Here is a 25,012-nt window from a genome sequence, read left to right as displayed (position 1 = left end):
CTTGTAGGATCTCCACCTTGGCAGCACACTGGCCTCGACCAGACCCTATTGGGGTGGGAGGGCTGAAAAGCTCCCCAGGTGATTCCAATAGGCAACACAAGGTGAGCACCATCCCCTTCCTACAAGACCGAGGCCACTGATCAGCAGCACTGGTATCACCTGGGAGCATGAGAAATGCAGAGCCCTAGGCCCCTCCCCAGATCCATGGGATCAGAACCTGCACTTTAACAAATCCCACTGGGAGTTTCTAAGTTCACTGGAAATTGAGAAGTGCTGAGGCAAGACACTCTACATCTCCACACCTGACAGCAACTTTGCAAGGCAGGTGTCCCATTCCACAGGTGAGGAAACTGATCCTGAGAGAGGTTAACTTGCTGACCCAAGGTCACACAGTTGGTGAGTAGGACAGCCTGGATGTGACCGTGGTTCCAAAGGCCATACTTCCTACTGCACAGACCACTTCCTACAGCACAATTGAAAATATGGCCATGGGGGACCCCTGAGTTTTTGGGTCCTGAGACCCATTAGGCACTCTCTACCTTTGAACAGGATTTCACTTCCAATGTCAAGTTCCCTGGAATCAAACCTCATAAGCACCAGCATAATTCATGAAGAAATACAAATAGTAAACAAACATGTGGGGAAAAGGTTCACTCTCCCTAGTAATCAAAGAAATGCAAATGAGAGCAACATTTGAAAATGAGGAGCCATTTTCTAACTATATAATTAGAAAAAAAAAAGAATGTTAGCAAAGTTGTTTTGAAATAGGTACATTCATATGCAGCTGGTGGCAGTATAGATTTATATAACCCTTGGGGAAAGTAATATGGTAACATCCATCAAGAGCTATAAATAATTATGCCCACTGACCCTGGGAATTCACCCTAAAGGAAATCATTCAATAGGAGGGAAAAAGCTGTTTGTGGGGAGATGCTCCTTGCAACACTTGCTGGGAACACTGGGAACAACTCAATATGCATCCGTAAGGGCACGGCTGAGTTAACTGGGGTGCATCAGCTCCTGTTGTGCTATGGAGCCATAGAGAATGATCATTAAGAAGCCCAGGCAGCAAATGTTGGTGAAAGAAAGCAGATGGTAAACTGCCCATGTGCGCTGTGATTATTATGATGTGAAAATACAGATGTTCCTTGACTTACAATGGGGTGACGTCCCGATAAACATATGGTAAGTTGAGAATATTGTAAGTCAAAAGTGCATTTAATACACATAACCTACGGAACGTCATAGCTTAACCTGGCCTACGTTGCACGTGCTCAGAACACTTACATTAGCCTACACATGGGCAAAATCACCTCACTGCTGGTGCCGGGCCTCAGGAGAGAATACTGTAGAGCATCTCATTAGCCCGGGTAAAATCAAAATTCAAAATTCTAAGTATGGTTTCTACTGAATGTGCATTGCTTTCACACCACTGTAAAGTCAAAAAGTTGTAAGTCAAACCACCGTAAGTTGGGGACCATCTGTGTTGTGTGGATATGAACAGGGAAGAGCTGGGCACAAAGCAGACAACTGGTGTTTCAGGGTGAGGGGACAATGGACAGAACCCCTCCTGTTACTTTCACAATTACTCCCCCCTCCCCCCACAGAACTGTCCCTCTGAAAACAGCCTTGAGGGCTCTCCAGTCACAGGCTCTGTCTCTGAGGGGGACACGGAGACACTCCCATTCTTTATCCCTGGGCACAGGGCCATACTCCCCGATTCCACCCCAAGGCAGGAGGAGCCGGCCCCTCTTCTCCGGAGTGAGGGTGTCGGGGTACAGAGCCATGGGAGACCCCTCCCATCTTACCATGAAGCCTGGGGCACAGGTGCAGCTCCCAGTGATGCTGTGGCAGTCGGCACCATTCTGACAGGCGCAAGGCAGCTGGCAGCCGTCGCCATAGTAGCCAGCGGGGCAGGACTCGTTGCAGTGGTGGCCAGACCAGCCAGGCTGGCAGGTGCAAGCTCCAGTTACTGGGTGGCAGCTGAGCACATGAGAGAGGATGAGAGGACGGTCTGGTCAGGGATGCAGGCATGTCTCACCCCCTGGTCTGCCCGGGGTAGCAGGATCAAAGGGTTTCTGAGGCTAACATGTATAATGTCTCATTTACTTGTCAGAAGACCCCAAGGTCATGTGGTCTTATTATCCCCAAGACACTGAGGCTCATGGTGGTTATATGATTTGCCTGAAGTCACACAGCAAGGAACTGATAAAATCAGGATTAGAATGCAGGTCTCTGGACCCCCAAACAAGTGCTCTTTATAGTACAAATACACAGAGACAACGCAGAAGGCAGCCTCTTCAGACCCTTCCCTTACGGAGTCCAGACCTTCACCAACTCTGCACCCAAGACTGATGTCTGGTGTGGGGCAGGCACAGGGTTTCTGTGAAACCCAGCGGCGCGTGGCAGGTACTCAGTGAACGTTTGTTGAGTTAAATGACATCTCAGGGCAAATGGGGCCTCCCGTCGCTGGCAATGTCTGCACTGGAGAGGATGCCCTCTATCTGTGCTTTGCCAGGGCCCCTTCCTTAGGAGTGAGGAGACTGTCTCCATCCCCTACCTGTCTAGGTCAGAGAAAAGGCCACTTGGCTAAAGGTAGGAGCTGCCTGGCATGACCTCCCTTCATGATCAGAGGGGATGTGAGATGTGGTGACTGCTTCTCAGGCTTCTGCAGGTGTGTAACTGACCGGTGGCCCCAGCTGCAGCGCCTGGAATCCCTCACTGCATTTGCCCAGAGGCCACACTTTCCCTGGGCTGTTCCCAGCTAGAACGCAGCAGGGGTATGAAGGTCAGAGCACATTCCCAGGAGAGCTGGGACTCCTCTGGTGGGCAGTTTTGGTTTAAAGACTTCCCACCTTACCAAACTTTCTTGGCACGGTGCTGCAGTCTAAGACGTCCCATCCAGTCTTCCTTGCTTCCTTCTCTCCTTCCCACAGGTCAGGTCTGATGATGCCTACCCAGCCCCTTCCCCATTTCCCCTCACAGCTGTCTCCCCAATAAATCTCTTGCACTTGGCATCTCCTTCTGGGAGGACTGAGACTAACACTGCAGAGAAGATGCAGGATGGTAGAGATGAGCCTCTTAGATTCCCTGTTACCTGCCTCCCTGCACCGAAGGGATATGGTTGAAAGAAGCATGCTCTGGGCTGGCAGGAGGAGCTTGGGTACAAGTCTTAGTTCTGCTAAGCTCCGCAAGGACATGGGCTTTGTCTCCCTGGGTCACTGGTGGATCTCCAGTGCCTGGCTCATACGGCCAATTAAATATTTGGGAATGAATAGTACTTTCACTGTAAGTAATTATTTTCTGTGTCTGTTGACTTGTGTGTCATATGTCCCCCCCCCCCCACACACACACATAGACATGAGGTGACAGTCCCATGGGGAGAGCCTGCTCTCTGTTTCACCTCTGTATTGTACCCCAGGATGGAGCAGGGTCCCTGGCACACTGGAGAAGCTCAGCACATATTTGGCGGATGAAATCATGAACAAACTAATTGTGTGAAGCCCAACCAAGCCATTTCTCTTCTGGGACACCCTGGAAAAGGAGGGGTGGACAGGAGCAGGCAGTTCCTGAATAGGAAGTGCAAATAGCCAGTAGTCATTTTAGAAAATGTTGGATTCTTAACTAGTCTCATTAACCATCAATTGGATATCACTTTTTGTCTATTATAACAGTAAAAAAGTTTTTTGTTTTGTTTTTTAAAGGAACAAGATTCAATGCTGGTAAAGGTTTCTGAAAAACAATGTGGGGATATGTACTAGTATGGGAGTCCTGCTAAAAACATTCAGATCCTTTGATCTGGTGATTCCATTTCTTAGAATCTATCCTAAGGAAATAATCACAGTTGTGGGGAAAGATTTATGCACGCAGATGTTTCCTGAAGCATTATTTATAACAGCGGAAAATGGAAGCAATTTAAATAATAAATAACATGTGACCAGGCTGTTAAAGCGCCAGGCCCTTTACGCACATATTTCTAATAATCAAACAAGCCTGTGAACGAGGGATTGGACCCTCTCTTTCACAGATGGCACTTGGAGGTTACGTGAAGTGCCCAAGGTCACACAGCGAAATCCGTGGCAGCCGGGATCCACGCCCAGGTCTGTGTGACTGTGCTCTGTCCACTGCCTCATGCTGCCTCTGACAAAAGGATGCTGGTAAAATGAATTATGACAAGTCATAAGAAGGAATGTTTAAAAAAACATTCAAATATCTTCCAAACTATTTAATGACATGATATAAGGTTAAGTGAAATAAGCAGATTATATGCAAAGTCATGATCTAAAGTATGGAAAAAAGTGATGTAGATATATTCAGACATGGATGATGGATGATGAATGAACAAATTACAACAAAATGGTTTTTGTGATCCCTTCTGGGTTGACAAATTATGAGTGATTTTGAGTTTTTTCCTTTTAAGTTTCTATATATTCTCTAACATTCCCAAATTGAGCATTTATTATATAGTGTGTCCTCAAAAATGTAAATACACTTTAACAGCTGATAGCTCAATTTTGAAAATAATATGTATTTTAATAAATACTGCCTTTATAATTCAAAGTGTGTGTATACATTTTTTGGGGGAAGTGACACCCTATATTTATAAACAGATATAAAACAATCAGAAGTATAAATATGTAAAAAAGAAGAATGCATATAAAGGATGAGTTTTTTAAGACTTCCTGGCCTAGAAATTCTTCCAAAAATTTCCAGAAAAATTCCTCCCTGAGCTCCACATGGTAAGGGGAAAAGGGGGGCCTGCATGGATGCCATGGGGCAGGAGGCCCATTTGGTGGCTCTGACCCTCAGCCAGACAGTGGGGGTTATTCCTTTTTGTCCCAACACTCAGCAAAGCACTCAAGCAGGGCCTTTCTCAATTCCGACTTCCCAGGGGCCTCCTCTGAGGTCCGGGTGTAGGGTTAGAGGGACCAGCTCAGTCACTGTGGTGGAGAATGAGATGCCTGGACCTGGGAAATGACAGCAGGCGGTGCTGGCTGCAGCGATCAGCTCTGCCCAGCCTGGGAGATTCTAAAGGGTCGTAGGCACCCTTCTGCCCTTCCCATCTACAGAATCTCTTACTCAGGTCCTTGTTCTTGCGGGAACACCGCCCTATGAAGCATGCTAGAGATACAGGGAACCAGCAAACGCTGACTTCTAAGCATGCCTGCATCTCCCATCTTCCATCACAGCTGTCAGCGTTTTGGCTGCTCAAAGGTGTGTCTCAATACCAATTTTGCTTTTCACCCCGAGCACCAGAAAGCTAAAAACCAAACTTGAAATTCTTTCTTTCTCTTTCCTTTCATATCCCTACACTTGTATTATTTTTTAAAAAATATTTTTTATTGATTTCAGAGAGGAAGGGAGAGGGGAGAGAGATAGAAACATCAATGATGAGAGAGAATCATTGATTGGCTGCCTCCTGCATGCACCCCACTGGGGAATCGAACCATGACCTCCTGGTTCATAGGTTAATGCTCAACCACTGAGCCACACCGGTTGGGCTATATCCTACCATTGCATTTTAAAAAACCAGATCTCTATTTTCGTAATTTGGTCACTTGTCATGTTTTATAAAAACTCCCAAATCCCTTTGAAAAGAGGGTGGGGAACCCCTGCTGACGGAATGGCGGTGACTGAGCACGGTGCTCACTGTGCTCTCCTCCTCCCGAGCTGGCAGAGCCACTCGTGCCCTTGGGTCACAGGGCGGGCAAGTGACTGCTGGTGTGGCTCAGGCACAAGTCGCGATCACTGGTGCTGAGCTTTGCTCTGGGTCTCTTTCCTCGCCTTCCTCCCATTTTCCCCAGACACACGGATTAAGCACAAGTTAATGGGAGGCGAAAGCTGAACAATATAGGCATCTTTTCAGGGTGGGTTTTTCTGCCTCCCCCCCCCCCCCCGGCTGCTCTGAGATTACTATCAATGCTGCATCTGTTGGCTAAATCACATCTTTCGAAGGAAATACATGATCATGGCTGCTAGAATTCGTCTCTGACAATCCAATTGTGGAGGGGACCTGGGAGAGGCCCGGCATGCAGGCACTCTTCTTCAAGGTTATTCCTTTATGAAGGAGGGTGGTTTCTTTGTGTGCGCCACACAAAGGGAACGGAGTGCTGAGGAATCTTATCAGCCACTTGCTCCTTCCCGGGCGCGTGGACTTGACCTCTTTGAAGCAGCCTCTCCGGAGGGGCGCAGAGCCGCCAGGCTGGGGATGGCTGGATGAGCACCGTTTCCTTTGGTTGGGGGCTGGGAGTCCTTGTCTTCCTAGTAAAGATACTCAAGGCCTTGCAAGCCGGCTTGGGAGGGAGGGAGGGCTTCTGTTGTAAGCTCTTACAACAGAAGTAAGCAGAGGCCGGAGGAAAATGAGGCTAGGCTTCCTGGGGTCCCATGCTCCATCTCGGGAGTTGGAGGGAAGCTTCACTTTCAAAGACCACAAGAGAACTTTACCTGCACTGGGCTGCTGAAAGGTGACGGACAGATTGGGAAATGGAGACAGAGAGAGGAGAGGCACACAGCTCAGGACATTTGCTCAGACAGAGGTAGTTCTGAGGTCAGGACTCGGGGGCCCCGGACCCCACCAGAACCTGCAGCTGATCTGTTTGGGGATCAGGAGTGATAGAGGTGTCCCTCGGTTTTTCTAGGGCCCCAAGAGAGTGCTCCATAGGGGAACAAAGGTTCCTGGGAAGAGGGAAGTGACCTGTGTCCACACAGCGGAAGGCAGCTCTTCTCTGTCCATGGGGACAAGGCCAGTGCAACATGAGACGCTCGGTCAGACTGGAGGCTCTGAGCCTCGGCAACTTTGCCTCCCCCATGCCACCCAGGAAACGTTTCTGGTTTTCGAGAACTCGGGGGCGGGGTGTTGCTACTGGCATCTTGTGGGCAGAGGCCAGGGATACTGCTACACACCCTAAATTGTACAACAAGGAATTGTCCAGCCCCAAATGTCAACACTGGTGAGATTGTGCAGCCCCGAGTTAGACTGAACTCTGTGAGTGTTGGGGGCTCAGCCACGGGGGCAGTATGCCAGGAGAAAGGGGTGCAATCGTTTTTAAAGTATAGGGCTACAGCCGCTCAAGGGCAGAGCCATCTGCTCTGTGCAGGCACTATGCCACGCTGAGGCTGCAGAGGTGGGCGAGCCAGGCGCTCCTGCCCTCAAGGAGCCCAGGCTCATGGAGACTCTGAGGAGACCAGCCTGGGGGGTTGGCTACCAGGTGCTCTCAGAGCCTCCACTTCTGAGCAGCGCTACTGCCTCCCAGTCTCTGAAACATGACACGCATTAAAGACAGTAAAGTAAATAATCATCAATATTGGATGGGCTGAGATTAGCGACAGAGAAGAGGGAGTCCTTCCAGATTAATAATGCATCGAGGACTCCTTCAGAGAAGGGATCAGTTATGCAGGGCATGGCTGCTCAGGCACGGGAGGAAAGCAATAGCTCTGTCATTTGGGGCTTGGTTGGCTCTCTGTGGCAGGGACTCGCCCTGCATTAGATCTCAGCAGCAGCCTTGCTTCCTGTTTCAGAGAGGGTCCTCCTTTGGCTTCCCAGCAGGCGTGGGGGTTCCTCGTGTCCCTAACCATGGAACAGCCTGAGCTAGTTACCCAGTCCCCTGACCAGTCATGTGGAACCCCCGGCAGATGAGGGCAGTTGTTGGCGATCAGGCCAGCAGGGGAGGGCAGTTGGGGGCAAGTGGGCCGGCAGGGGAGCAGTTAGGTGTTGACCAGGCTGGCAGGGGAGTGGTTAGAGGGTGATCAGGCTGGCAGACAGGCAAGTGGTTGGGAGCCAGCAGTCCTGGATTGTGAGAAGGATGTCCGACTGCCGGTTTAGGCCTGATAGGCCTGATCTCAACCGGCAGTCGGACATCCCCGGAGGGGTCCCAGATTGGAGAGGGTGCAGGCTGGGCTGAAGGACACCCCCCCCCCCATGCACGAATTTCATGCACCGGGCCTCGTGTGTGTGTGTGTGTGTGTGTGTGTGTGTGTGTGTGTGTATCTCATTGGTTCTAAGATGCATTTTCTCCCACATTTTCATCTCTCTGATATTGAGTGTGTTATACAATCAATGGTGCATCATGATTCAGTTGATAGCATTTTCCTTGTTTAGTAGTAGTCCATAAAATACAGCTGTGCCTCACAACTGGTTTTGAAGAAATATGATAGAAGGTGCTCAGTGTGTATGACTGCCCCAGACCCGAGCACCTATGGGCTGGACTAGTGATGAAGGACCCTTTATTTCCTCTTTGCAGTCCACCCCGCAGGCATTCAGTGTTTGTTGAATGAATGATTGAGCGAATGAGTGCGCAGCTCATATACAGGCCAATTCTGTTGGCTCCAGGGCCCCCTACAACAGTCTCCTTCCCAGCCCTCTGCCCTTGTAGGCAGCACCACCCCTAGCCGCTCAGCTCCAGGGACTGAGGACTGAGGACAGATCCCACCTAAGCCATAACGCTCCCTAAGATGCCTGTTTGCATTGGCCAGAGGCTATTGGGTGATTTGTGGAGAATCAAAAGCTGGAAATGAAGAGGGTCTGAGGCTAAGTCCTGGCTGTCCCAGAGACAGGACTGCAAACAGCAGCATGTACTGCCCCGAGCGGCCAGTCCTCTCCTGAGCTGTCCTGCAGGCCCAAGGGGAGGAGGAAGCCTCTCCCCACACGTGACCACCCAGATGAGAGGCAGCCACATAAAGGGCTGTGGAGGCATTCGTCTGGGACCATCAGCCTCATTTATACCAGAAGATGGTGCCAGCTGGTGCGAAGCAGGAAGTGAAGGGAGCCGGAGAGGTGCCCCAGGGCAGCTCGGCTCTCCAGATTCAGGCTCCTCGGGAAGCAGCAGTGGGGCCAGCGTCAGCCCAGGTGCCCCCAAGTCCCAAAGGACACAGCGCAGGGAGAGGCTGGCTCCAAGCCAAGGCCCTAATGAAGGGCCTGTCCTCTGTCCCTCCTGTCCCTCCACCCTAGCTAACAGCCCCCGTTAGGTCCAGGGAAGCCACACTGATTTTTTAAAAAATCCTCACCCAAGGCCCGCCCAGTGTGGTTGAGTGTTGAACCTATGAATAAGGAGGTCACAGTCTGATTCCCAGTCAGGGCACATGCCCATGTTGCAGGCTCAATTCTTAGCAAGAGACACGCAGGAGGCAGCTGATCAATGAATCTCTCATCATTAATGTTTCTCTATCTCTCTCTCCCTCTCCCTTCCTCTCTGAAATCAATTTAAAAATATATTTTAAAAATATAAATCCTCAACCAAGGATATTTTTTTCCATTGATTTTTAGAGAGAATGGAAGAGAGGGAGAAGGGAAGGAGGGAAGAAGGGAGGGAGCACCAGAGAAAGAGGGAGGGAGAGAGAAACATTGAAGTGAGAGAGACACATTGATTGGTTGCCTCCAGCAAGTGCCCCGACAGAAGGTGGAGATCGAACCTGCAACCAAGGTACATGCCCTTGACTGGGAATGGAACCCGAGACCCTTCAGTCCATGGGCCAACACTCTAACAACTGAGCCAAACTGGCTTGGGCAGAGCCACACCACCTGGTACTGGCTCTCTGCGGCTCCTGCTTCTGCCCAGGCAGTCGTATCTCTGGGCACCTTAGGGCTGGGGAAGCATTTGGTTAAATGCAGAGCATGTGGAGGTGAAATGCTCTCCAGGACAATGCCCCAGGGCCTGTGGCACCGGAGCCTGCCATCCCGGCCCACAAGGACTGTGTGACTTTACCCCACCCCCACCCGCTCCTCTGAAGGTCATCAGATTCCTTCGTGCTCCTGGGTGTAGGGGTCAGGTTAGCCCATTTTCAATGCTGACAGCCTCGTTTGGTGGACAGAGGCAGGTGACCTGGGTCCTGGTCCTGATTGTCTGTGAGGCCTGGGCTTTCCGTTCTTTTCATCGAAGTGGTCAGCAAAGATGGTTGCTGAGGTTCCAGTTCTTCCACTGTCCCACCTGGATGGCCAGGCTGCAGGTGAGGGCCTGTGCCCTGAGAAGCCCTCCCCCCACCAGTGCCCACCCCACCCCTACCACCAGCTCATACCTGATGGTGTTGTCAGCGTCACAGGGGCAGGGCGAGGTGCAGCCTGGGCCGTGCAGGCCCTCGGGGCACAGCCGCTCCTGGCAGCGCGGGCCTTTGTAGCCAGGCTCACACTCGCAGGCGCCCGTGGTGGGTGAGCACTGGCCCCCGTTGTGGCAGTCGCAGTGCTGTGAGCACTGGAAGCCGAAGGTCCCGAGGGGGCATTCCTCTTGGCACCTGTGGGACAGCAGGACAGGGCTGAGGCCATGCCCCTCACCTGCCCTCCCAGATCCACCCAGCGTGCACCCCCCACAGCCTCCTCCCCTTTCCCCTCTCTTCCAGAAAGTACTCCTGGGCATCCCGGCCCGCCAGGACTGTCAGCTCCCCCCTCGTGCCCGGTCCCCTGGGTCCCCGCACTGAATTTGCACAGTCACATTTCATTGATTATAGGCCTTATGTTGTTGTTGTTTTTTCATTTTTTGATTGCAATAAAATATGTTACATAAAATTTACCACTTTAGGTATACAGTTCAGTGGCATTATGTACATTCATATTGTTGTGCAACCATCACCACCATCCGTCTTCAGAACGTTTTCCTCTTCCCAAAGTGAAACTTCTCTACCCATTGAACACTAAACCTTACCTTTTAAAAATGCGTTTCAACATCTCTGAAATCAGTTAAGTCTTATAACTGATGGCACGTCGTAGTGCAATTACCAGTGTTTTCCATTCTTAGCAGAATATAAAATAACTAGCTTTCCCGTTGCAGGAAAAAATCCTGCAATAGGATTTCCTGCTGCACTCTACCCTGCCTCCGTTCCTCCCTTGTTCGCCCGCCTCACCTTCTCCTCCAGCCCGCCCGCGTTTCCCTTCTCCCCCGCCCCGCCTCCGCCCCGCCCTTGTCCCCCGCCCCGCCCTTGTCCCCCGCCTCACCTTCTCCTCCAGCCCGCCCGCGTTTCCCTTCGCCCCTGGCCCCGCCTCCACTCCACCTTTATCACCCGCCTCGCCTTCTCCTCCAGCCCGCCCGCGTTTCTCTTCACCCCCGGCCCCGCCTCCGCCCCGCCCGCCCCGCCTTCTCTTCCAGCCCTCCCTTGTTTTCCTTCACCCCTGGCCCCGCCTCCGCCCCGCCCTTGTCACCCGCCCCGCCTTCTCCTCCAGCCCACCCGCGTTTCCCTTCACCCCCGGCCCCGCCTCCGCCCCGCCCTTCTCCTTCCCCCGGCCCCGCCTCCGCCCCTCCCTTCTCCCCCCAGCCCCGCCTCCGCCCTGCCCTTCTCCTTCCCCCCACCCCCCCCCACCCCGCTTGCTTGCTTCTTCGAAGCTTTACTCCCTTCTGCAGCTGTTGGCTTCTTTGGACGCTGTCTTGATATGCAAATTAGCCGCCATCTTTGTTGGGACAATTTGCATACTCGTCCTGATTGGTTGGTGGGCGTGGCTTGGCTGGTGGGCGTGGCTTAGGTGTAGCGAAGGTGCGGTCAATTTGCATATTTGTCTATTATTAGATTAGATGATGCATTTTATAATCGGTGGCATCTCAGATTTGATGAAATGGGGTGATTTCATTTCCATTCTCCGTCCCTGCTGTTCTGAGTCCTTTGGGCCGGTGTGCGGTCTCCCCTCCTCACACTGGGAGGCGTGTCTCCCGTGCCAGGTGACTTTCCCCATGAGCACGGCAGGCAGCCTCTTTCATCTGACCAGAGAATTCCCCTCCCCATCAGACTGGAGACTTCCTCTTCCTTGGACTGAGGGTCCCCTGAGCCTCTCCCATCAGCTGGTGAGCCCCCACACCCCCAAAAGGAGTAGGCCCTCTCTGTGTCCTGCCTCTGCTCAGGAGCTCCCAGCATAAAGGTAATTATTTGACTCAGACTCACAGCCACTGGTTGTGGATCCTCTGTGGGAGGGTGTGACCCCTGCTCCCTAACTCCCTGCACATGCCAGACACCCCTCACCCCACCCCAGGGCTATTGCCCAGGGGATGCAAATTCACTGTCACAGCGACTGGATCTGACAAGGGGTAAACCTGGGGGCCTGTGGAGTAAAAGAGGTGGGCAACTCCTGCCTCCCAGAGACAAGCAGAAATAGCCGCTGGGGTTTGGGATTATCCTTGTCCCGGCGGCGCTGCTGTGATGGTGTGGACCAGGGGTCCTCAAACTTTTTAAACAGGGGACCAGTTCACTGTCCCTCAGACCGTTGGAGGGCCGGACTATAGTTTAAAAAAAAAACTATGAACACATTCCTATGCACACTGCACATATCTTACTTTGAAGTAAAAAAACAAACCGGCCAAAACACCCGCATGTGGCCCGCGGGCCGTAGTTGGAGGACGCCTGGTGTGGAGAGTGGAGAACCGACAGCTCCGGCATCTGCTTCCTCATCATAAAAGGGGTAAGAACGAAACCTCACCAGGTTGTTTGAGGATTAAACGAGATAATGTGTGTAAACGTTTAGAAAGGTGTCCCGTGCATGGTAAGGGCTCGGTAAGAAATGTTACTTGTTATTATTACTCTTGTAAATATTGTTTTTTGTAGTTCTCATAACAGAGCCCATCTGACTTTCTGCCTCAGATTCTGACATAAAAAAGCTCAAAGGGAACAATTCCAAAATGCTAATAGTGGAGTGGACTTGGGGACTTACAAGTGTTGGAATCGTCACATTTCCCCATTGTCCAGGTTTTCTACAATAATTGGGAGGGGTAGCGATAAGAGATGTTTTAAAAAAAATACAGCCCTAGTTTCTTTGTTAACCTTGGAGAGTCTTGAGTTAGAACCAGTGTTCTCCACAGCAGGGCTGGAGACCTGTGTCTGGGTAACCTCGGTTGCCTATGGTGAGGGTCAGTGGCCAGACCCCTGTGATGTGGCAGGGTCAGCCAGCAAGTGGCTGGGGAACAGAGCAGGGAGGGTGTTGGGCATGAGTCTTGGCAACTACACAATGGGGTGTGTCTGTCCTTGTTGCCTTGAGCCCACAATGACAGGGAGATGGTAACTGGGGTCAAGCCCCCGGCCTTCCTTCATAGGAAGATGCTACCCAGTCTCACCTCTCATTGCCACTGTGGCGAAAGGAGGGGGCAACAGGGGTAATGACGACGGCAGCCCCAGGCACCAGATAGAGAGGGGCTCCCAGCTGCTCGTTCCCAAAGCCTGTCCCCAGGCCCCCAAGGCAGCAGATCTTCCCATCACCCTCACTTTGGAGTGGAGGAGGCTGAGATGCAGACAGGTGAGATGACTGCTCCAACCTCATAAAGCCAGCATGTGGCTGAGATGATCCCAGATCATCTTCCTGCAGATCTTGCTGCGTTTTAGCCAGTTGAGGCCTCATGAAGGGAAAGAGAACAGAAAAGAGAGGGAGGAAGAGGAAGAAAGAAGGGAAGGTCTGGAGAAGGAATGGAAGGTGGAAGATGGGAAGGAGGTGGGGAGGCAGGAGGCAAGGAGGGAAACTGAGGCAGAAGGGGAGGACGCAGAGCATTGAAGAGCTGAAAAAAAAAATCACTATATGCATCGCCAGCCCTGTTCTGCCTCAGAACGGATTTTTCCAGGAGTCACTGAGTGTGGCTCCCCTGGGATGTCTCAGACATCAGGGGAAAAAACTCAAGCGTCCTGACCCCTCTTCCCTTTCACTGGAACATTCCTGGTCCCGCCCACCAGCAGGACCGGGCAGATCCCTGGACAGTGAGCTTCCTCTGAAGGGCACTTCCCCACCGGCCATGTTTATGAAGTGATTGACTCCACAGCCCCAGAAAAAGGATCTGGAAATGAAATATTGACAATCTAATCCATTTGCATAATCAGCCTCTTTTTTTTCGTACTCACAATTTAAATAACTTATTTATTTAGAGATCAAGCAACGACTGCTAATGAATTTTACACAAAGCACGCTAATAACGGGGCCTGCGGAACAGAAGGGTAATCACAGCAGGAATTAGTTTTCTACTTAAACATCCTTCCTTTGCAACATATCAATCTAATGTGTCTGATATTGCCATTAACAACCAGATACATTGCTCAATTAAATTACAAAATGAGCTGCAAAGCCCTCGTTACGTTTCGTGTTTAATTTGCACTGGATTCTGCCTATCCGGGGAGGCCTGCATTATTACACCCACTCAGTTTTAATATGCTCGTGATGATTTGGGGTGGGTTAATGCAGCTGTCACCTACAAAATTCATGGAGGCAATTTTACAAAATATTAAACACCAGGCAGCCCGTTGTGGTGGGAAACCCAATGTTACCCGCCCCTTCTATTGAACTCCTCTCTGTTGTTCGATTGGTGGCGCTTGCTAGAGGACCCTGAGGCTTTTGAGATTTCTCTCCACTCCAAGACCAAGGGCTGGACCCCAACAGGAAGAGGGATGGATTGCTTCTCCATGTGGGACATCCTGGCATTGAAAATGGAGAGTGCCAATGAGGCAGGGTCTGCTGGTGTTGAGTCCAGTCACTTGGAGCCCTGGGCCTGCTCCTCTCCAACAAGTGGGTTATATTCCTTATCCTGTGAAAGTGGCTGAAACAAAGGGGTGCTGTCCTGGTTCCTGCCTTCCCGCTCCTGTCCCTATCGGCTCATCCTGAGTGTTTCCTTACTGGGGGAAGATGGATGGGAAGGTGGGCTCAGTGCTTCAGTCCTTCCTCCCCTCCTTCCCGTAGGGACCCAATCTCTGACAGAGATCATGGAGGGATGGATCCCCAGTGTTACACCCCATGCTCTGTGCTTGGGAAGCTCATAGAGATAAACCCTGGCTCACAAAGAGATCAGATCTGGCTGGAAGACTTCAGGCGAGGTGACAGCAACCCCATGGCTAACAACAGAAAAGCTCTATTCTGCCATCAATAAGGATTTGGGGCTGACTCTGGTGAGAGTTGGAGGAGCCCAGGTATGTCAGTCAGAGGCAGAAGGACTCACTGGTTGATTCAGCCCCGTCTCTGCTTCCTCATGTTACCTGGACAGGGGAGGCAGAGGAATGGCAGACAAATGTTCCTCTCATCCCACCTGGCCTGGGCAGAGCAAGCAAATCCAGGGCCAGAGATGAAACATGGGTCCCCAGAACCAGGCATGGGGTGGGAGGGCCTCCTCTCTCTGCCCAAAGAGAAACATGTGGATGAGGGTGCAAGGAAGGAGGCTTGACCCCAGTCTTGTGGGCAAATGTCCTCTTCCAGCTCTGAGTCTACTCACCACCACACTGGAACATTCCTGGTCCCGCCCACTGGTTGTTTCTCATTCTTCCATAGCACCCTATCCTATCATCATGGCATCCTTCCTACTGTGGCAAATGTGCCCACGCGGTTATTCCTTACTTATGTGTTTTGTGGATTATCCACTCTGCAAGGCTGGTTTGATCCCAGGATACTGGTGTCCTTGTTCAGTCTGCTTTCAGACCATAGGCCTTCAGAGGATGCAAACTGATGTCAGTATCCACTTGGCAGAACTCACATTAGGAATACAAATCCACTTCTAGAAGAAATGGTGCAAAATGTGTGACATGAGTTGTCACTCTTGGCTTCTTTGCATTATTGGTGCCATTGCCTCCCTCCAGGAGGGCAGAAAGTAGAGAGTGGATGGTAGGTGCTCACCTGCTTCCCCAGGTGAATCAATGCACATTCAGGGCTCAGGTCCCTGGGCTGGGGGAGGGGGTACATTCAGCAGCCCAAGGGTGAGGAAGGAAGAGTTGATAAATCTCCCTGGCAGGACTCAGAATGCTCTCTGAGAAAGGAACGGGAAAGCTGGCAGGAGGATGCTGTGGGCTAGTAAATATCAGCTGTTCTCTGCAAGGCTGCTGTGAAAATGAGTGACATGAACAGCAAGGACAATAGTTAACATCATCCTTACCTGTCCCCCATGTATCCCGCTGTGCAGTGGCACTGCCCAGTCACGTGGTCACACTGTCCTCCATGGTGGCAAGGACAGTCCTGGCTGCAGTTCTGGCCAAACGTCCCTGGTGGGCAAGGCTGGGCACACACTGCTCCCTGAAACAGAGGAGGAAAGACAGCATAGGTGGTGCTTCTGAGATGCAATCCTAAGGCCACCCTCTCTTAGAAGTGGCACTGTGGCTACGGCCTAAGGGACCACCCTGTTTCCTTAGTGGAACTTTCTCCCCAACCATAGAAGCATAGAAAGTTGGACATCATGATACCAAAACCCCATTTTAGAGATGGGCAGACTGAGGCCAATTTGTTTATCCAGTTATTCAGCACACATTTATTTATTGAGTGTCTGTTACATACCAGGCACTGTTAGACACGAAAGATATAAAAATATGATTAAGACTTGATTCCTGCCTCCTAGTCTATGGGGGAGAGAGACAAGGAAAAGCAGGTAACTAAAGTGTCAGGTGCGAAGTGCTCTCACATTGGTACACAATAAAGTGCTGAGGAAAAACAAAGAGACTGTGATTAAACACGGTGATCTGGAAACATACATTTATCTCTACTTCTTTCCCAAACGCACCTAATACCAGAATAAAGGGGGAAGATATAAACTTACTAGAGGCCCGGTGCACAAAATTCGTGCATGGGGGTGTGTGTCCCTCAGCCCAGCCTGCACCCTCTCCAATCTGGGACATCCCTCTCACAATCCAGGACTGCTGGCTCCCAACTGCTCACCTGCCTGCCTTCCTGATTGCCCCTAATCGCTTCTGCCTGCCAGCCTGATTACCCCCTAACCACTCCCCTGCCAGCCTGATTGATGTCTAACTGCTCCCCTGCCAGCCTGTTTGCCCCTAACTGCCCTCCCCTGCAGGCCTGGTTCCCCCCAACTGCTCTCCCCTGCAGGCCTGGGTCCCTCCCAACTGCCCTTCCCTGCAGGCCTGGGTCCCCCCTAACTTCCCTCCTCTGCTGGCTTGGTCACCCCTAACTGCTCTCCCCTGCAGGCTTGATCGCCCCCAACTGCCCTCCGTTGCAGGCCTGGTCCCTCCCAACTGCCCTCCCCTGCTGGCCATCTTGTGGCATCCATCTTGTGTCCACATGGGGGCAGCCACCTTGTGTGTTGGAGTGATGATCAATCTGCATATTACTCTTTTATTAGATAGGATAGAGGCCTGGTGCACAGGTGGGGGCCGGCTGGTTTGCCCTGAAGGGTGTCCTGGATCAGGGTGGGGGTTTCCTTGGGGCATGGGGCGGCCTGGGAGAGGGGCCTGTGGTGGTTTGCAGGCCGGCCACGCCCCCCGGTGACCCAAGCGGAGGCCCTGGTATCTGGGATTTATTTATCTTCTATAATTGAAACTTTGTAGCCTGGAGCAGAGCCAAGCCTCCTGCTGGCTCCGTGGCGGCAGCCATTTCTGTTGGGGTTTATTTACATTCTTTTTTTTTTTAATTTCTTTATTGATTAAGGTGTCACATATTTGTTCTCATCCCCCCATTCCCATCCCACCCCTCTCCCCACACATGCCCCAATCCCCTGTTGAACTTAACCATTGGATAGGCTTATATGCATGCATACAGGTCCTTTGGTTGAACTCTCCCCCTCCCCCCACCCTCCCCCTACCCTCCCCTATCCTCCCTCTGAGGCCCGATAGTCCGATCGATGCCTCCTTGCTTCTGGTTCTGTTCTTGTTCCTCAGTCTATGTTGTTCATCATTTCCTCTAGATGAACGAGATCATATGTCACTAGATATATACTAATAAGAACTGAATGTGAGACGAGCAACAATATTTATGCTGACAGGCAAATGAATCAATCTGTAGCGAGCTTCCCCCTGGACCAACAGTTCTTTTGAGACCCAATTTCAATGTCCAGTAGTTCCTTATGTGTACATGTCAGCACTGACCCCTCAGCTCTGGATAGTGGACAAATGGTGGTAACCGAGGTCCGACTCCCTCTGGTTTGGTCTCGGCCGAACCCAGGGGCACGGCGTCACTCAGACTAAGGGGCACGTGGCCTCACCCATACCCAAGGGGCGCGTGGTCTCACCCGGGCCTGGGACCCAGCCTCACCCGGATGGATCCAGGGGCGCATGGCCTCACCCGGACCCAAGATATGGCTTCACCCGTACCCAGGGACGCTTGGCCTCTCCCAGACCCAGGGGCACGTGGCCTCACCCGGGCTTAGTTGCACAAGGCCTCACCTGGATCCAGGGACACATGGTCTCTCCCGGACCCAGGGAGGCTTGGCCTCTCCCAGACCCAGGGCCACTTGGGCTCACCCGGGCCTAGGTGCACGAGGCCTCATCCGGATCAAGGGACGCATGGTCTCACCCGGACCCAGGGACACTTGGCCTCTCCCAGACCCAGGGGCACGTGGCCTCACCCGGGCCTAGGTTCACGAGGCCTCACCCGGATCCAGGGACACATGGTCTCACCCAGACCCAGGAACGTTTGGCCACTCCCAGACCCAGGGCCACTTGGGCTCACCCGGGCCTAGGTGCACGAGGCCTCACCCAGATCCAGGGACACATGGTCTCACCCGGACCCAGGGACGCTTAGCCTCTCCCAGACCCAGGGGCACATGGCCTCACCAGGGCCTAGGTGCACAAGGCCTCATCCGGATCCAGGGACACATGGTCTCACCCGGACCCATGGACGCTTGGCCTCTCCCAGACCCAGGGCCACTTGGGCTCACCCGGGCCTAGGTGCACGAGGCCTCATCCGGATCCAGGGACGCATGGTCTCACCCGGACCCAGGGACGCTTGGCCTCTCCCAGACCCAGGGCCACTTGGGCTCACCCGGGCCTAGGTGCACGAGGCCTCACCCGGATCCTGGGACACATGGTCTCACCCGGACCCAGGGATGCTTGGCCTCTCCCAGACCCAGGGCCACTTGGGCTCACCCGGGCCTAGGTGCACGAGGCCTCACCCGGATCCAGGGACACACGGTCTCACCCAGACCCAGGAACGTTTGGCCACTCCCAGACCCAGGGCCACTTGGGCTCACCCGGGCCTAGGTGCACGAGGCCTCACCCAGATCCAGGGACACATGGTCTCACCCGGACCCAGGGACGCTTAGCCTCTCCCAGACCCAGGGGCACGTGGCCTCACCCGGGCCTAGGTGCACGAGGCCTCAACCGGATCCAGGGACACATGGTCTCACCCGGACCCAGGGACGCTTGGCCTCTCCCAGACCCAGGGCCACTTGGGCTCACCCGGGCCTAGGTGCACGAGGCCTCACCCAGATCCAGGGACACATGGTCTCACCCGGACCCAGGGACGCTTAGCCTCTCCCAGACTATTTACATTCTATAATTGAAACTTTGTAGCCTTAAGTGGAGGCCTGGGTCGGCCAGGGTGTGCGGAAAGCTTGGCTTCCTCCATCGCCGGGGGCAACCCTAGCCTCCCGCTCTTTCCAGCTCCGTGGCTGCTGCCATTTCTGTTTGGATTTATGTAACTTCTATCAATAAAACTTTGTAGCCTTGAGTGGAGGCCTAGGCCGGCAAGGGCAAGTGGAAAGCTTGGCTTCCTCTATTGCCTGGGAAACCCAAGCCTCCCTCCTGCTCTCTGTGGCCGTAGCCATCTTGGTTGGGTTTATTTGCATATTCGCTCCTGATTGGCTAGTGGGTGTGGCTTGTGAGTGTGACTTATGGGTGTAGTGGAGTGATGGTTAATTTACATATTACTCTTTTATTAGATAGGATAAGGACAAAAGGAATGGGGGAGGAGACTATAGAGTATGAGAAATGTCACTGTTGGAAGGAAAAGCAGATGGAGGAACAGAACTGCTGAGATTTCTGCTTTCTCAGCAATACTAAGTGCCTGCAAGGGAGTGTGGGAAGACATCAGGTTGCTTTGTAACCTCAGAAAAGCTCAGGAATCAGAGACAGCAGGAACCTTGGAAGGCCAAGGTGCAGGTGTGATGAAACAGAACTATTTGAAAACTTATGAAAGAAGGAATTAGCCCTAGCTGGTTTGGCTAAGTGGATAGAGCATCGACCTGAGGACCAAAGGGTCCCGGGTTTGATTCTGGTCAAGTGCACGTACCTTGGTTGCAGGTTCCTTCCAAGCCCAGACCCTGGTCAGGGCACATACAGGAGGCAATCAATCGATGTGTTTCTCTCATATCGATATTTCTCTCTATCTTTCCCTCTCTCTTCCACCCTCTCTCTGAAAATCAATGGAAAAATATCCTCGGTGAGGATTTAAAAAAAAAAAAGAGGGAATTAGACCCCAGATTTTTGTGTCCTCTTTTCAAATAGACAGATGGCTTCCCAAGACTGGCAGTTTAGGAAGGTTGGCCCACACAGGCCCAGGGATACCAAGCTGAGGGTGGGGTTCCACCGGAAACAGGGATCCTGAGAGCTCTTCCTGTGACTGATCAGACCCTCTGCTCTCTTCCTTGCTCAGCTCCTAGAATGCAGATTCCCAGACTATACTCTCTGTGGTAGGATTCTGGAGGATTCCTTTCAGGGACACTGAGAGCTCAGGAGGAAAGACCTACAGATTCTGGTATTTGAGGATCCCATCAGTCAACACACCTGGCTTTTCTGAGGCTCATGGTAAAGTATGAGCAGGTGGCCAACAAGCACCAGGTATTTGAAATTAAGCTCTAACATGAAAGACGATTCTAACACGAAGAAGACTTGTTAGAAGAAGACTTCTAACAAGAAGGCTCTAACATGAAAGAAGACCAAAGCAGACAAATAGACAAAAGGAACAATGCAGGAAGCAAAGAAAACAGAAGAAAAAACCTTTGTTATCATGATAGTGAACATCCTCATACAGTTGTATGAAGAAATATGGAGGAAAATGCCAGGAGAAACGAATAGATTTGAGTGTGGTTGCCTTTGGGAGTGGGATTTGTGAGTGGGGCAGGGCATGGCTTTCCTTTCCCTTGGTATTAGCCTTGTGGTATTATAATTAGGTAACTTTTAAAATAGAACATGAATCTTAGATCTTTATCAAACAGAAATTGCAGCCCGCTCTTGTCTCTTGCTGCCCTTCCAGCCTCTCCCCGGCCAGAGGTAGTTATTTCCCTTATGGAGATGGAGGATTCTCCCACAATTAATTAATCAATTAGTTCAACACACAATTATTAAGCACCGATAATTGCCAACCCTGAGGCAGCTAGTTTAGGCAGGAAAATCCTGCTGACCAGAGACATCTTTCAATATCATTCAATTTACTTGTAATGAATTAAGTGGGAGGCCTTTTAGCTCAGATGTCTCCTCCACACATAAGTCAGACAGCGAGGAGCTGAGAGGGGCTGAGAGGGGGAAGGAAGGGCAGAGATGAGTGGGTGTGTGAGGACAGCGGCAGGGAAAAGCTACTCTGAGGAGGGGCCCCTCCTCCTCCTGGAGGAGGTGGGGGAGCCCGGGTGTGGCAGGGGCCTGCATTTCTCGCTGCACCCCGCAAGCTTGGGGATTCTTGAGGGAAGAGAGGAGTCTTTCTGGCCATCCTCTGAGTCGTCCTCTGCCGCCCTGGGGTGGCCAAGGATACTCTGACCCTGAAAAAACATTTTGAGCCTTCTTAGGGTGGGGGGGGGGGCGCTTATACCTCCTATCTCCCTATTGTGGAGACTGTGGGGCCCTCATGTACACACACGTATACACACACACACACACACACACACACACACACACACACACACACACACACGACAAGACAAAGGCTCCCAGAGGAGCCCAGTGGGAAAGTTTGAAGCACAGAATGCTTCCTTCCAGCATTTCCTGGGGGAATCGAGGATCCTTGCAACTGCTTGGTATTCCCCAATTGCAGGCAACCCAGGTCTCTAACCCCTACACCCCTCCTTGGGCTTGAGCTCCTGAGGCCTTAAAGAATTTGATACCTTGGAAGACCTGCTACTGGTATGGGAAGGACACTGGATTCAAAGTCAGGACTTGGGTTCAAATCCCAGTTCTACCTCTTCCCAGATGGCTGAGCTATGTGATTGTTCTGAGCCTCAGTTTCTTCGTCTATAAAATGGGAATAGTAACCTTGGGTCTCCTAGGTGGTTGTAAAGGTTAAGTGGGATTAGAGATGTGAAGGATCAGTGTCTTATAGAGCAGGCACTTAATTAATATTAATTCCACCCAAGCAGACATCTGATGAGGGGTGTGTGTTAGGAGCCCAGTATACCCTGGGACTGAAAAGAGTGGAAAAGGACCACATAAACTAGTCAATCACTGCTGGTTAGAAGAACAGCCTTTTGGGGAGAGGGGGGCGGAGGGCAGGGGGAGGGGAAGAGCAGGCAGGAACGTATCCTCTTAAGAGAGGGCTGTGTCCAATATGGTTTCCCTCCTGTTACTATGAGCTGAATTGTGTTTCCTCAAATTCATACATCCTAACCCCCAGCGCCCAGAATGTGACTGTATTTGGAGACAGGGCCTTTATAGAGGTAATAGAGTTGAAGTGAGGTCATTAGGGCGGGTCCTAATGCAATATGACTAATGTCCTATTGAAGAGGAGATCAGGACACAGAACAGGGACAGAGAGAAGACCATGTGAGACAGCCATCTACAAGCCAAGGAGAGGAGCACCGGAAGGAGACAACCCGCCAATACCTTGACCTCAGACTTCTGGCCTTCAGATCTATGAGAAAGTACATGTCTGTGGTTCAGGCCACCCAGCCCGTGCTACTTGGTTCTGACAGCCTAACACGCCTGCCCTATGGCCAACTAAGTGCGTGTCTCCAACTGTAGAGGGACCTTGGGCTGTGTGGCATCTGGGAGGTTGGAGATGCGCTGAGGCAATGGTCCTGCCCCTCTCAGAACTGGTTAGACCTGTTCACTGGTTTGGTCAAAATCCGGATACCAGCCTCACTTTAAGAGGACAGTGACTAAACGGAGCATGGAGAAGGAGAGGGCCGAGATGATGAAAGGACTCAAGGCCATGCCAAGGAGACATCTCAGCCTCTCCAAGCATCTGAAGGCGTTTCTAATGATCACTGTGGTCCTGGGCAGCAGAGATGCTGGGCCACAGGCCAGGGCATGGGGCTTCAGAATCATCCTTCTCAAACCTGAGCTTCTATGATTCCACAACCTCCGCTCCAAACGCCTCTCTTTGGCCCTCCATGGTAACGGATCCCTTCTCTTCGGGCCTGAGGTTTTCATGGGTACACGCACACACTATATCCAGCCTCCACCATCAGACTGGGAACTCCTAGTGGGGGTGACCACATCTCCTACCACCACGTCCATCTGCAGTGCCTGCTCTCATCAAGCCACTCACACCTGGTTTCTCTCCTCGGAAAGGTCTGAGAGCTCAGAAAAAGAGAGGAAATAATTCCCCAGGCTCTTTGCAAAGCCGTCCACTGGAATGGGCTCAGCACAGCTGGGCAAGTGGAGTGTCTCGTGGGCATATGCAGGGCCTGGTGGCAGGAATCTCTGGGGAGGGGCTGGAGGGCCAGGGTTCCTGGCAGCTCCTCTCCAGCTCTGCACAATGCCTCGGTTCCTTGGGGAGCTGCACTGTGTGAGTTAGCAACTGGAGGCTTTAGGTCTGATTGTGGCATCCAGGTAACACCAACAGGGGCCAAAGGCAAGTGAGGCCATGGAGGAGGATAAAGGGAGGACCCTTCTGCCCAGCGCCCTCTCCTTGGCCCCAACCCTCTCTGGGAGGGGCCTCAGGCACTGGGACTCTGCACACACGAGGGGTATTAATAATTCATACAAATCTGCAAGTTAAATGCTGTGTCAAAAATAGAAATGCAATTGTCTGCAATAAAATTAAAAACATAAAGTCCCCAAATCCAAAGCTTCTATTGACAGAGTTTCCTGTCTTCTGGAGGAACAAACCTCTCACTGTGCTGGGGACAAAAACAAATCTCTCCTGTGTTGGCTTCCTCCCGTCCCCTGACTCGCTCCCCAGCCTCCGTCAGTCTCTCTAGAGGCCTTTACAGGCACAGGGCCTGCTCTCCTCTTGACCCGACCTCACTGCCTGCCGCTGGGCCTCTGAGGACCAGCGGAGGGGGCTGGGATTCTGGGAGCTGGCTGCAGATAAGAAGGCCTTTCCAGAGCGTGGGTCAGGTGGGAGAGGCGGCAGCAGCCCCTGTGTCTCCTCAGAAGAAACAGAGAGACAGACAGATAGACACCAAGGGTTGGGATTCAGGAGTCAGGAGACCTGGATTCTAGCTCCACCTCCCTCCTAACCAGCAGTGTGACCTTGGGCAGGTCACTTACCCTCTCTGGGCCTTGGCTTCCTCACATGAGAAAGGAAGGTATTAACAGACCAATGGTGTTCAAACCTGTTTAAAGCGGAGAGACCCTGTTTTTATGAGAAATCTCCCCTAGAACCTCAACAGAGAAAGTACGCATAGATTAAAATGGAGAAGTGGGAGTGTGTGGGAGCCAGAGTCCTCATTATCAGGCTCCCGCCCCCACTCTCACCCCCAAGAAACCCAAGGGCTCTGTGAAACAGAAGGAACTCCTATGGTCTCGATCAATTATTTCCAAATGCAGAGCGGCGGACACAGTTGGCTGCCGCAGAATCAGCTGGGAGCTTATTAAAAATAGAGTTCACTGGGCCCCAGAAGGTCTCTGGTGGAACCTGGGAATCTGCGTCTAACACAGACCCCATGACTCTCATGTGCAGCCAGGTTTGGGTGCGGCTGGACCAGAGGATCCCCCAGGTCCTCTCCCGCCCTGAAAAGCTCTGGCCAGTCTGTACCTACGTCAATGGGCCCTGCAGGCGTCCCTCCTGTCTGCCTCCTGCAATATTCTGCTCCTGCTCAGCAGCCCTGTCCTCTTTGGCTTTGCAAAGCTTCAGACCCCAGGATGAGGCCCCCAGCCATGTCACCGAGCTTCCCCCAAACAGGAAAGTTAGCGACTCGCTGCTTCTGAGGAGCGTGGGTCTATGGACAGCGAGGAGGGGCACGGGCATGGGGAGCATTTGGCTAAAAGGAGGCTGTGGATTGTCTGTGGCATCCACATAACACAAACACGTGCAGAGCACTTACATTTTCAAGGCACTTTGGACATGCACTGCCTCATCTGAGCCATCTGCCAGCCACGGCAGCTAAGGAGGGCAGGGCTGACTGCTGTTATGCCCGTTTTGCAGATGGGAACGCAGAGACCAGAGTACCCGAGGGTTTTTATAGGGACAGCATTGAACGTGAGACCTAAATTTAGGCCTGTGAAATTGTAAATCCCACTGCCTTTCCCACAAGGGTGGTTCCCAGAC

General features: G+C 52.1%; 1 protein-coding gene and 1 long non-coding RNA gene across 4 annotated transcripts in view; one reads left to right on the top strand and one right to left on the bottom strand.

Moving 5' to 3' along the window:
* Window positions 1–25,012, bottom strand: part of MEGF11 (multiple EGF like domains 11) — a 232,459-nt gene that overhangs the window by 51,631 nt on the left and 155,816 nt on the right. For all 3 annotated transcript variants that reach the window (XM_028141887.2, XM_008139107.3, XM_054716115.1), the window contains exons 7-9: window positions 15,801–15,937; window positions 10,012–10,224; window positions 1,809–1,983 (exon numbers count right to left, since the gene is read on the bottom strand). In XM_028141887.2, coding sequence (XP_027997688.2) covers window positions 1,809–1,983; window positions 10,012–10,224; window positions 15,801–15,937 — 525 coding nt within the window. The remainder of the gene's footprint in view (window positions 1–1,808; window positions 1,984–10,011; window positions 10,225–15,800; window positions 15,938–25,012) is intronic.
* LOC114230652 (uncharacterized) lies at window positions 13,028–13,753 on the top strand. Its single transcript, XR_003616599.2, has 2 exons — window positions 13,028–13,198; window positions 13,630–13,753. It is a non-coding gene; the product is annotated as an uncharacterized LOC114230652 (long non-coding RNA).

The sequence above is a fragment of the Eptesicus fuscus genome, chromosome 5, assembly GCF_027574615.1.
Source record: "Eptesicus fuscus isolate TK198812 chromosome 5, DD_ASM_mEF_20220401, whole genome shotgun sequence".
NCBI classification, from domain to species: Eukaryota; Metazoa; Chordata; class Mammalia; order Chiroptera; family Vespertilionidae; genus Eptesicus; species Eptesicus fuscus.
The sequence above is the reverse complement of the archived record's forward strand: the minus strand, read 5'-3'. Positions and strand labels throughout refer to the sequence as shown.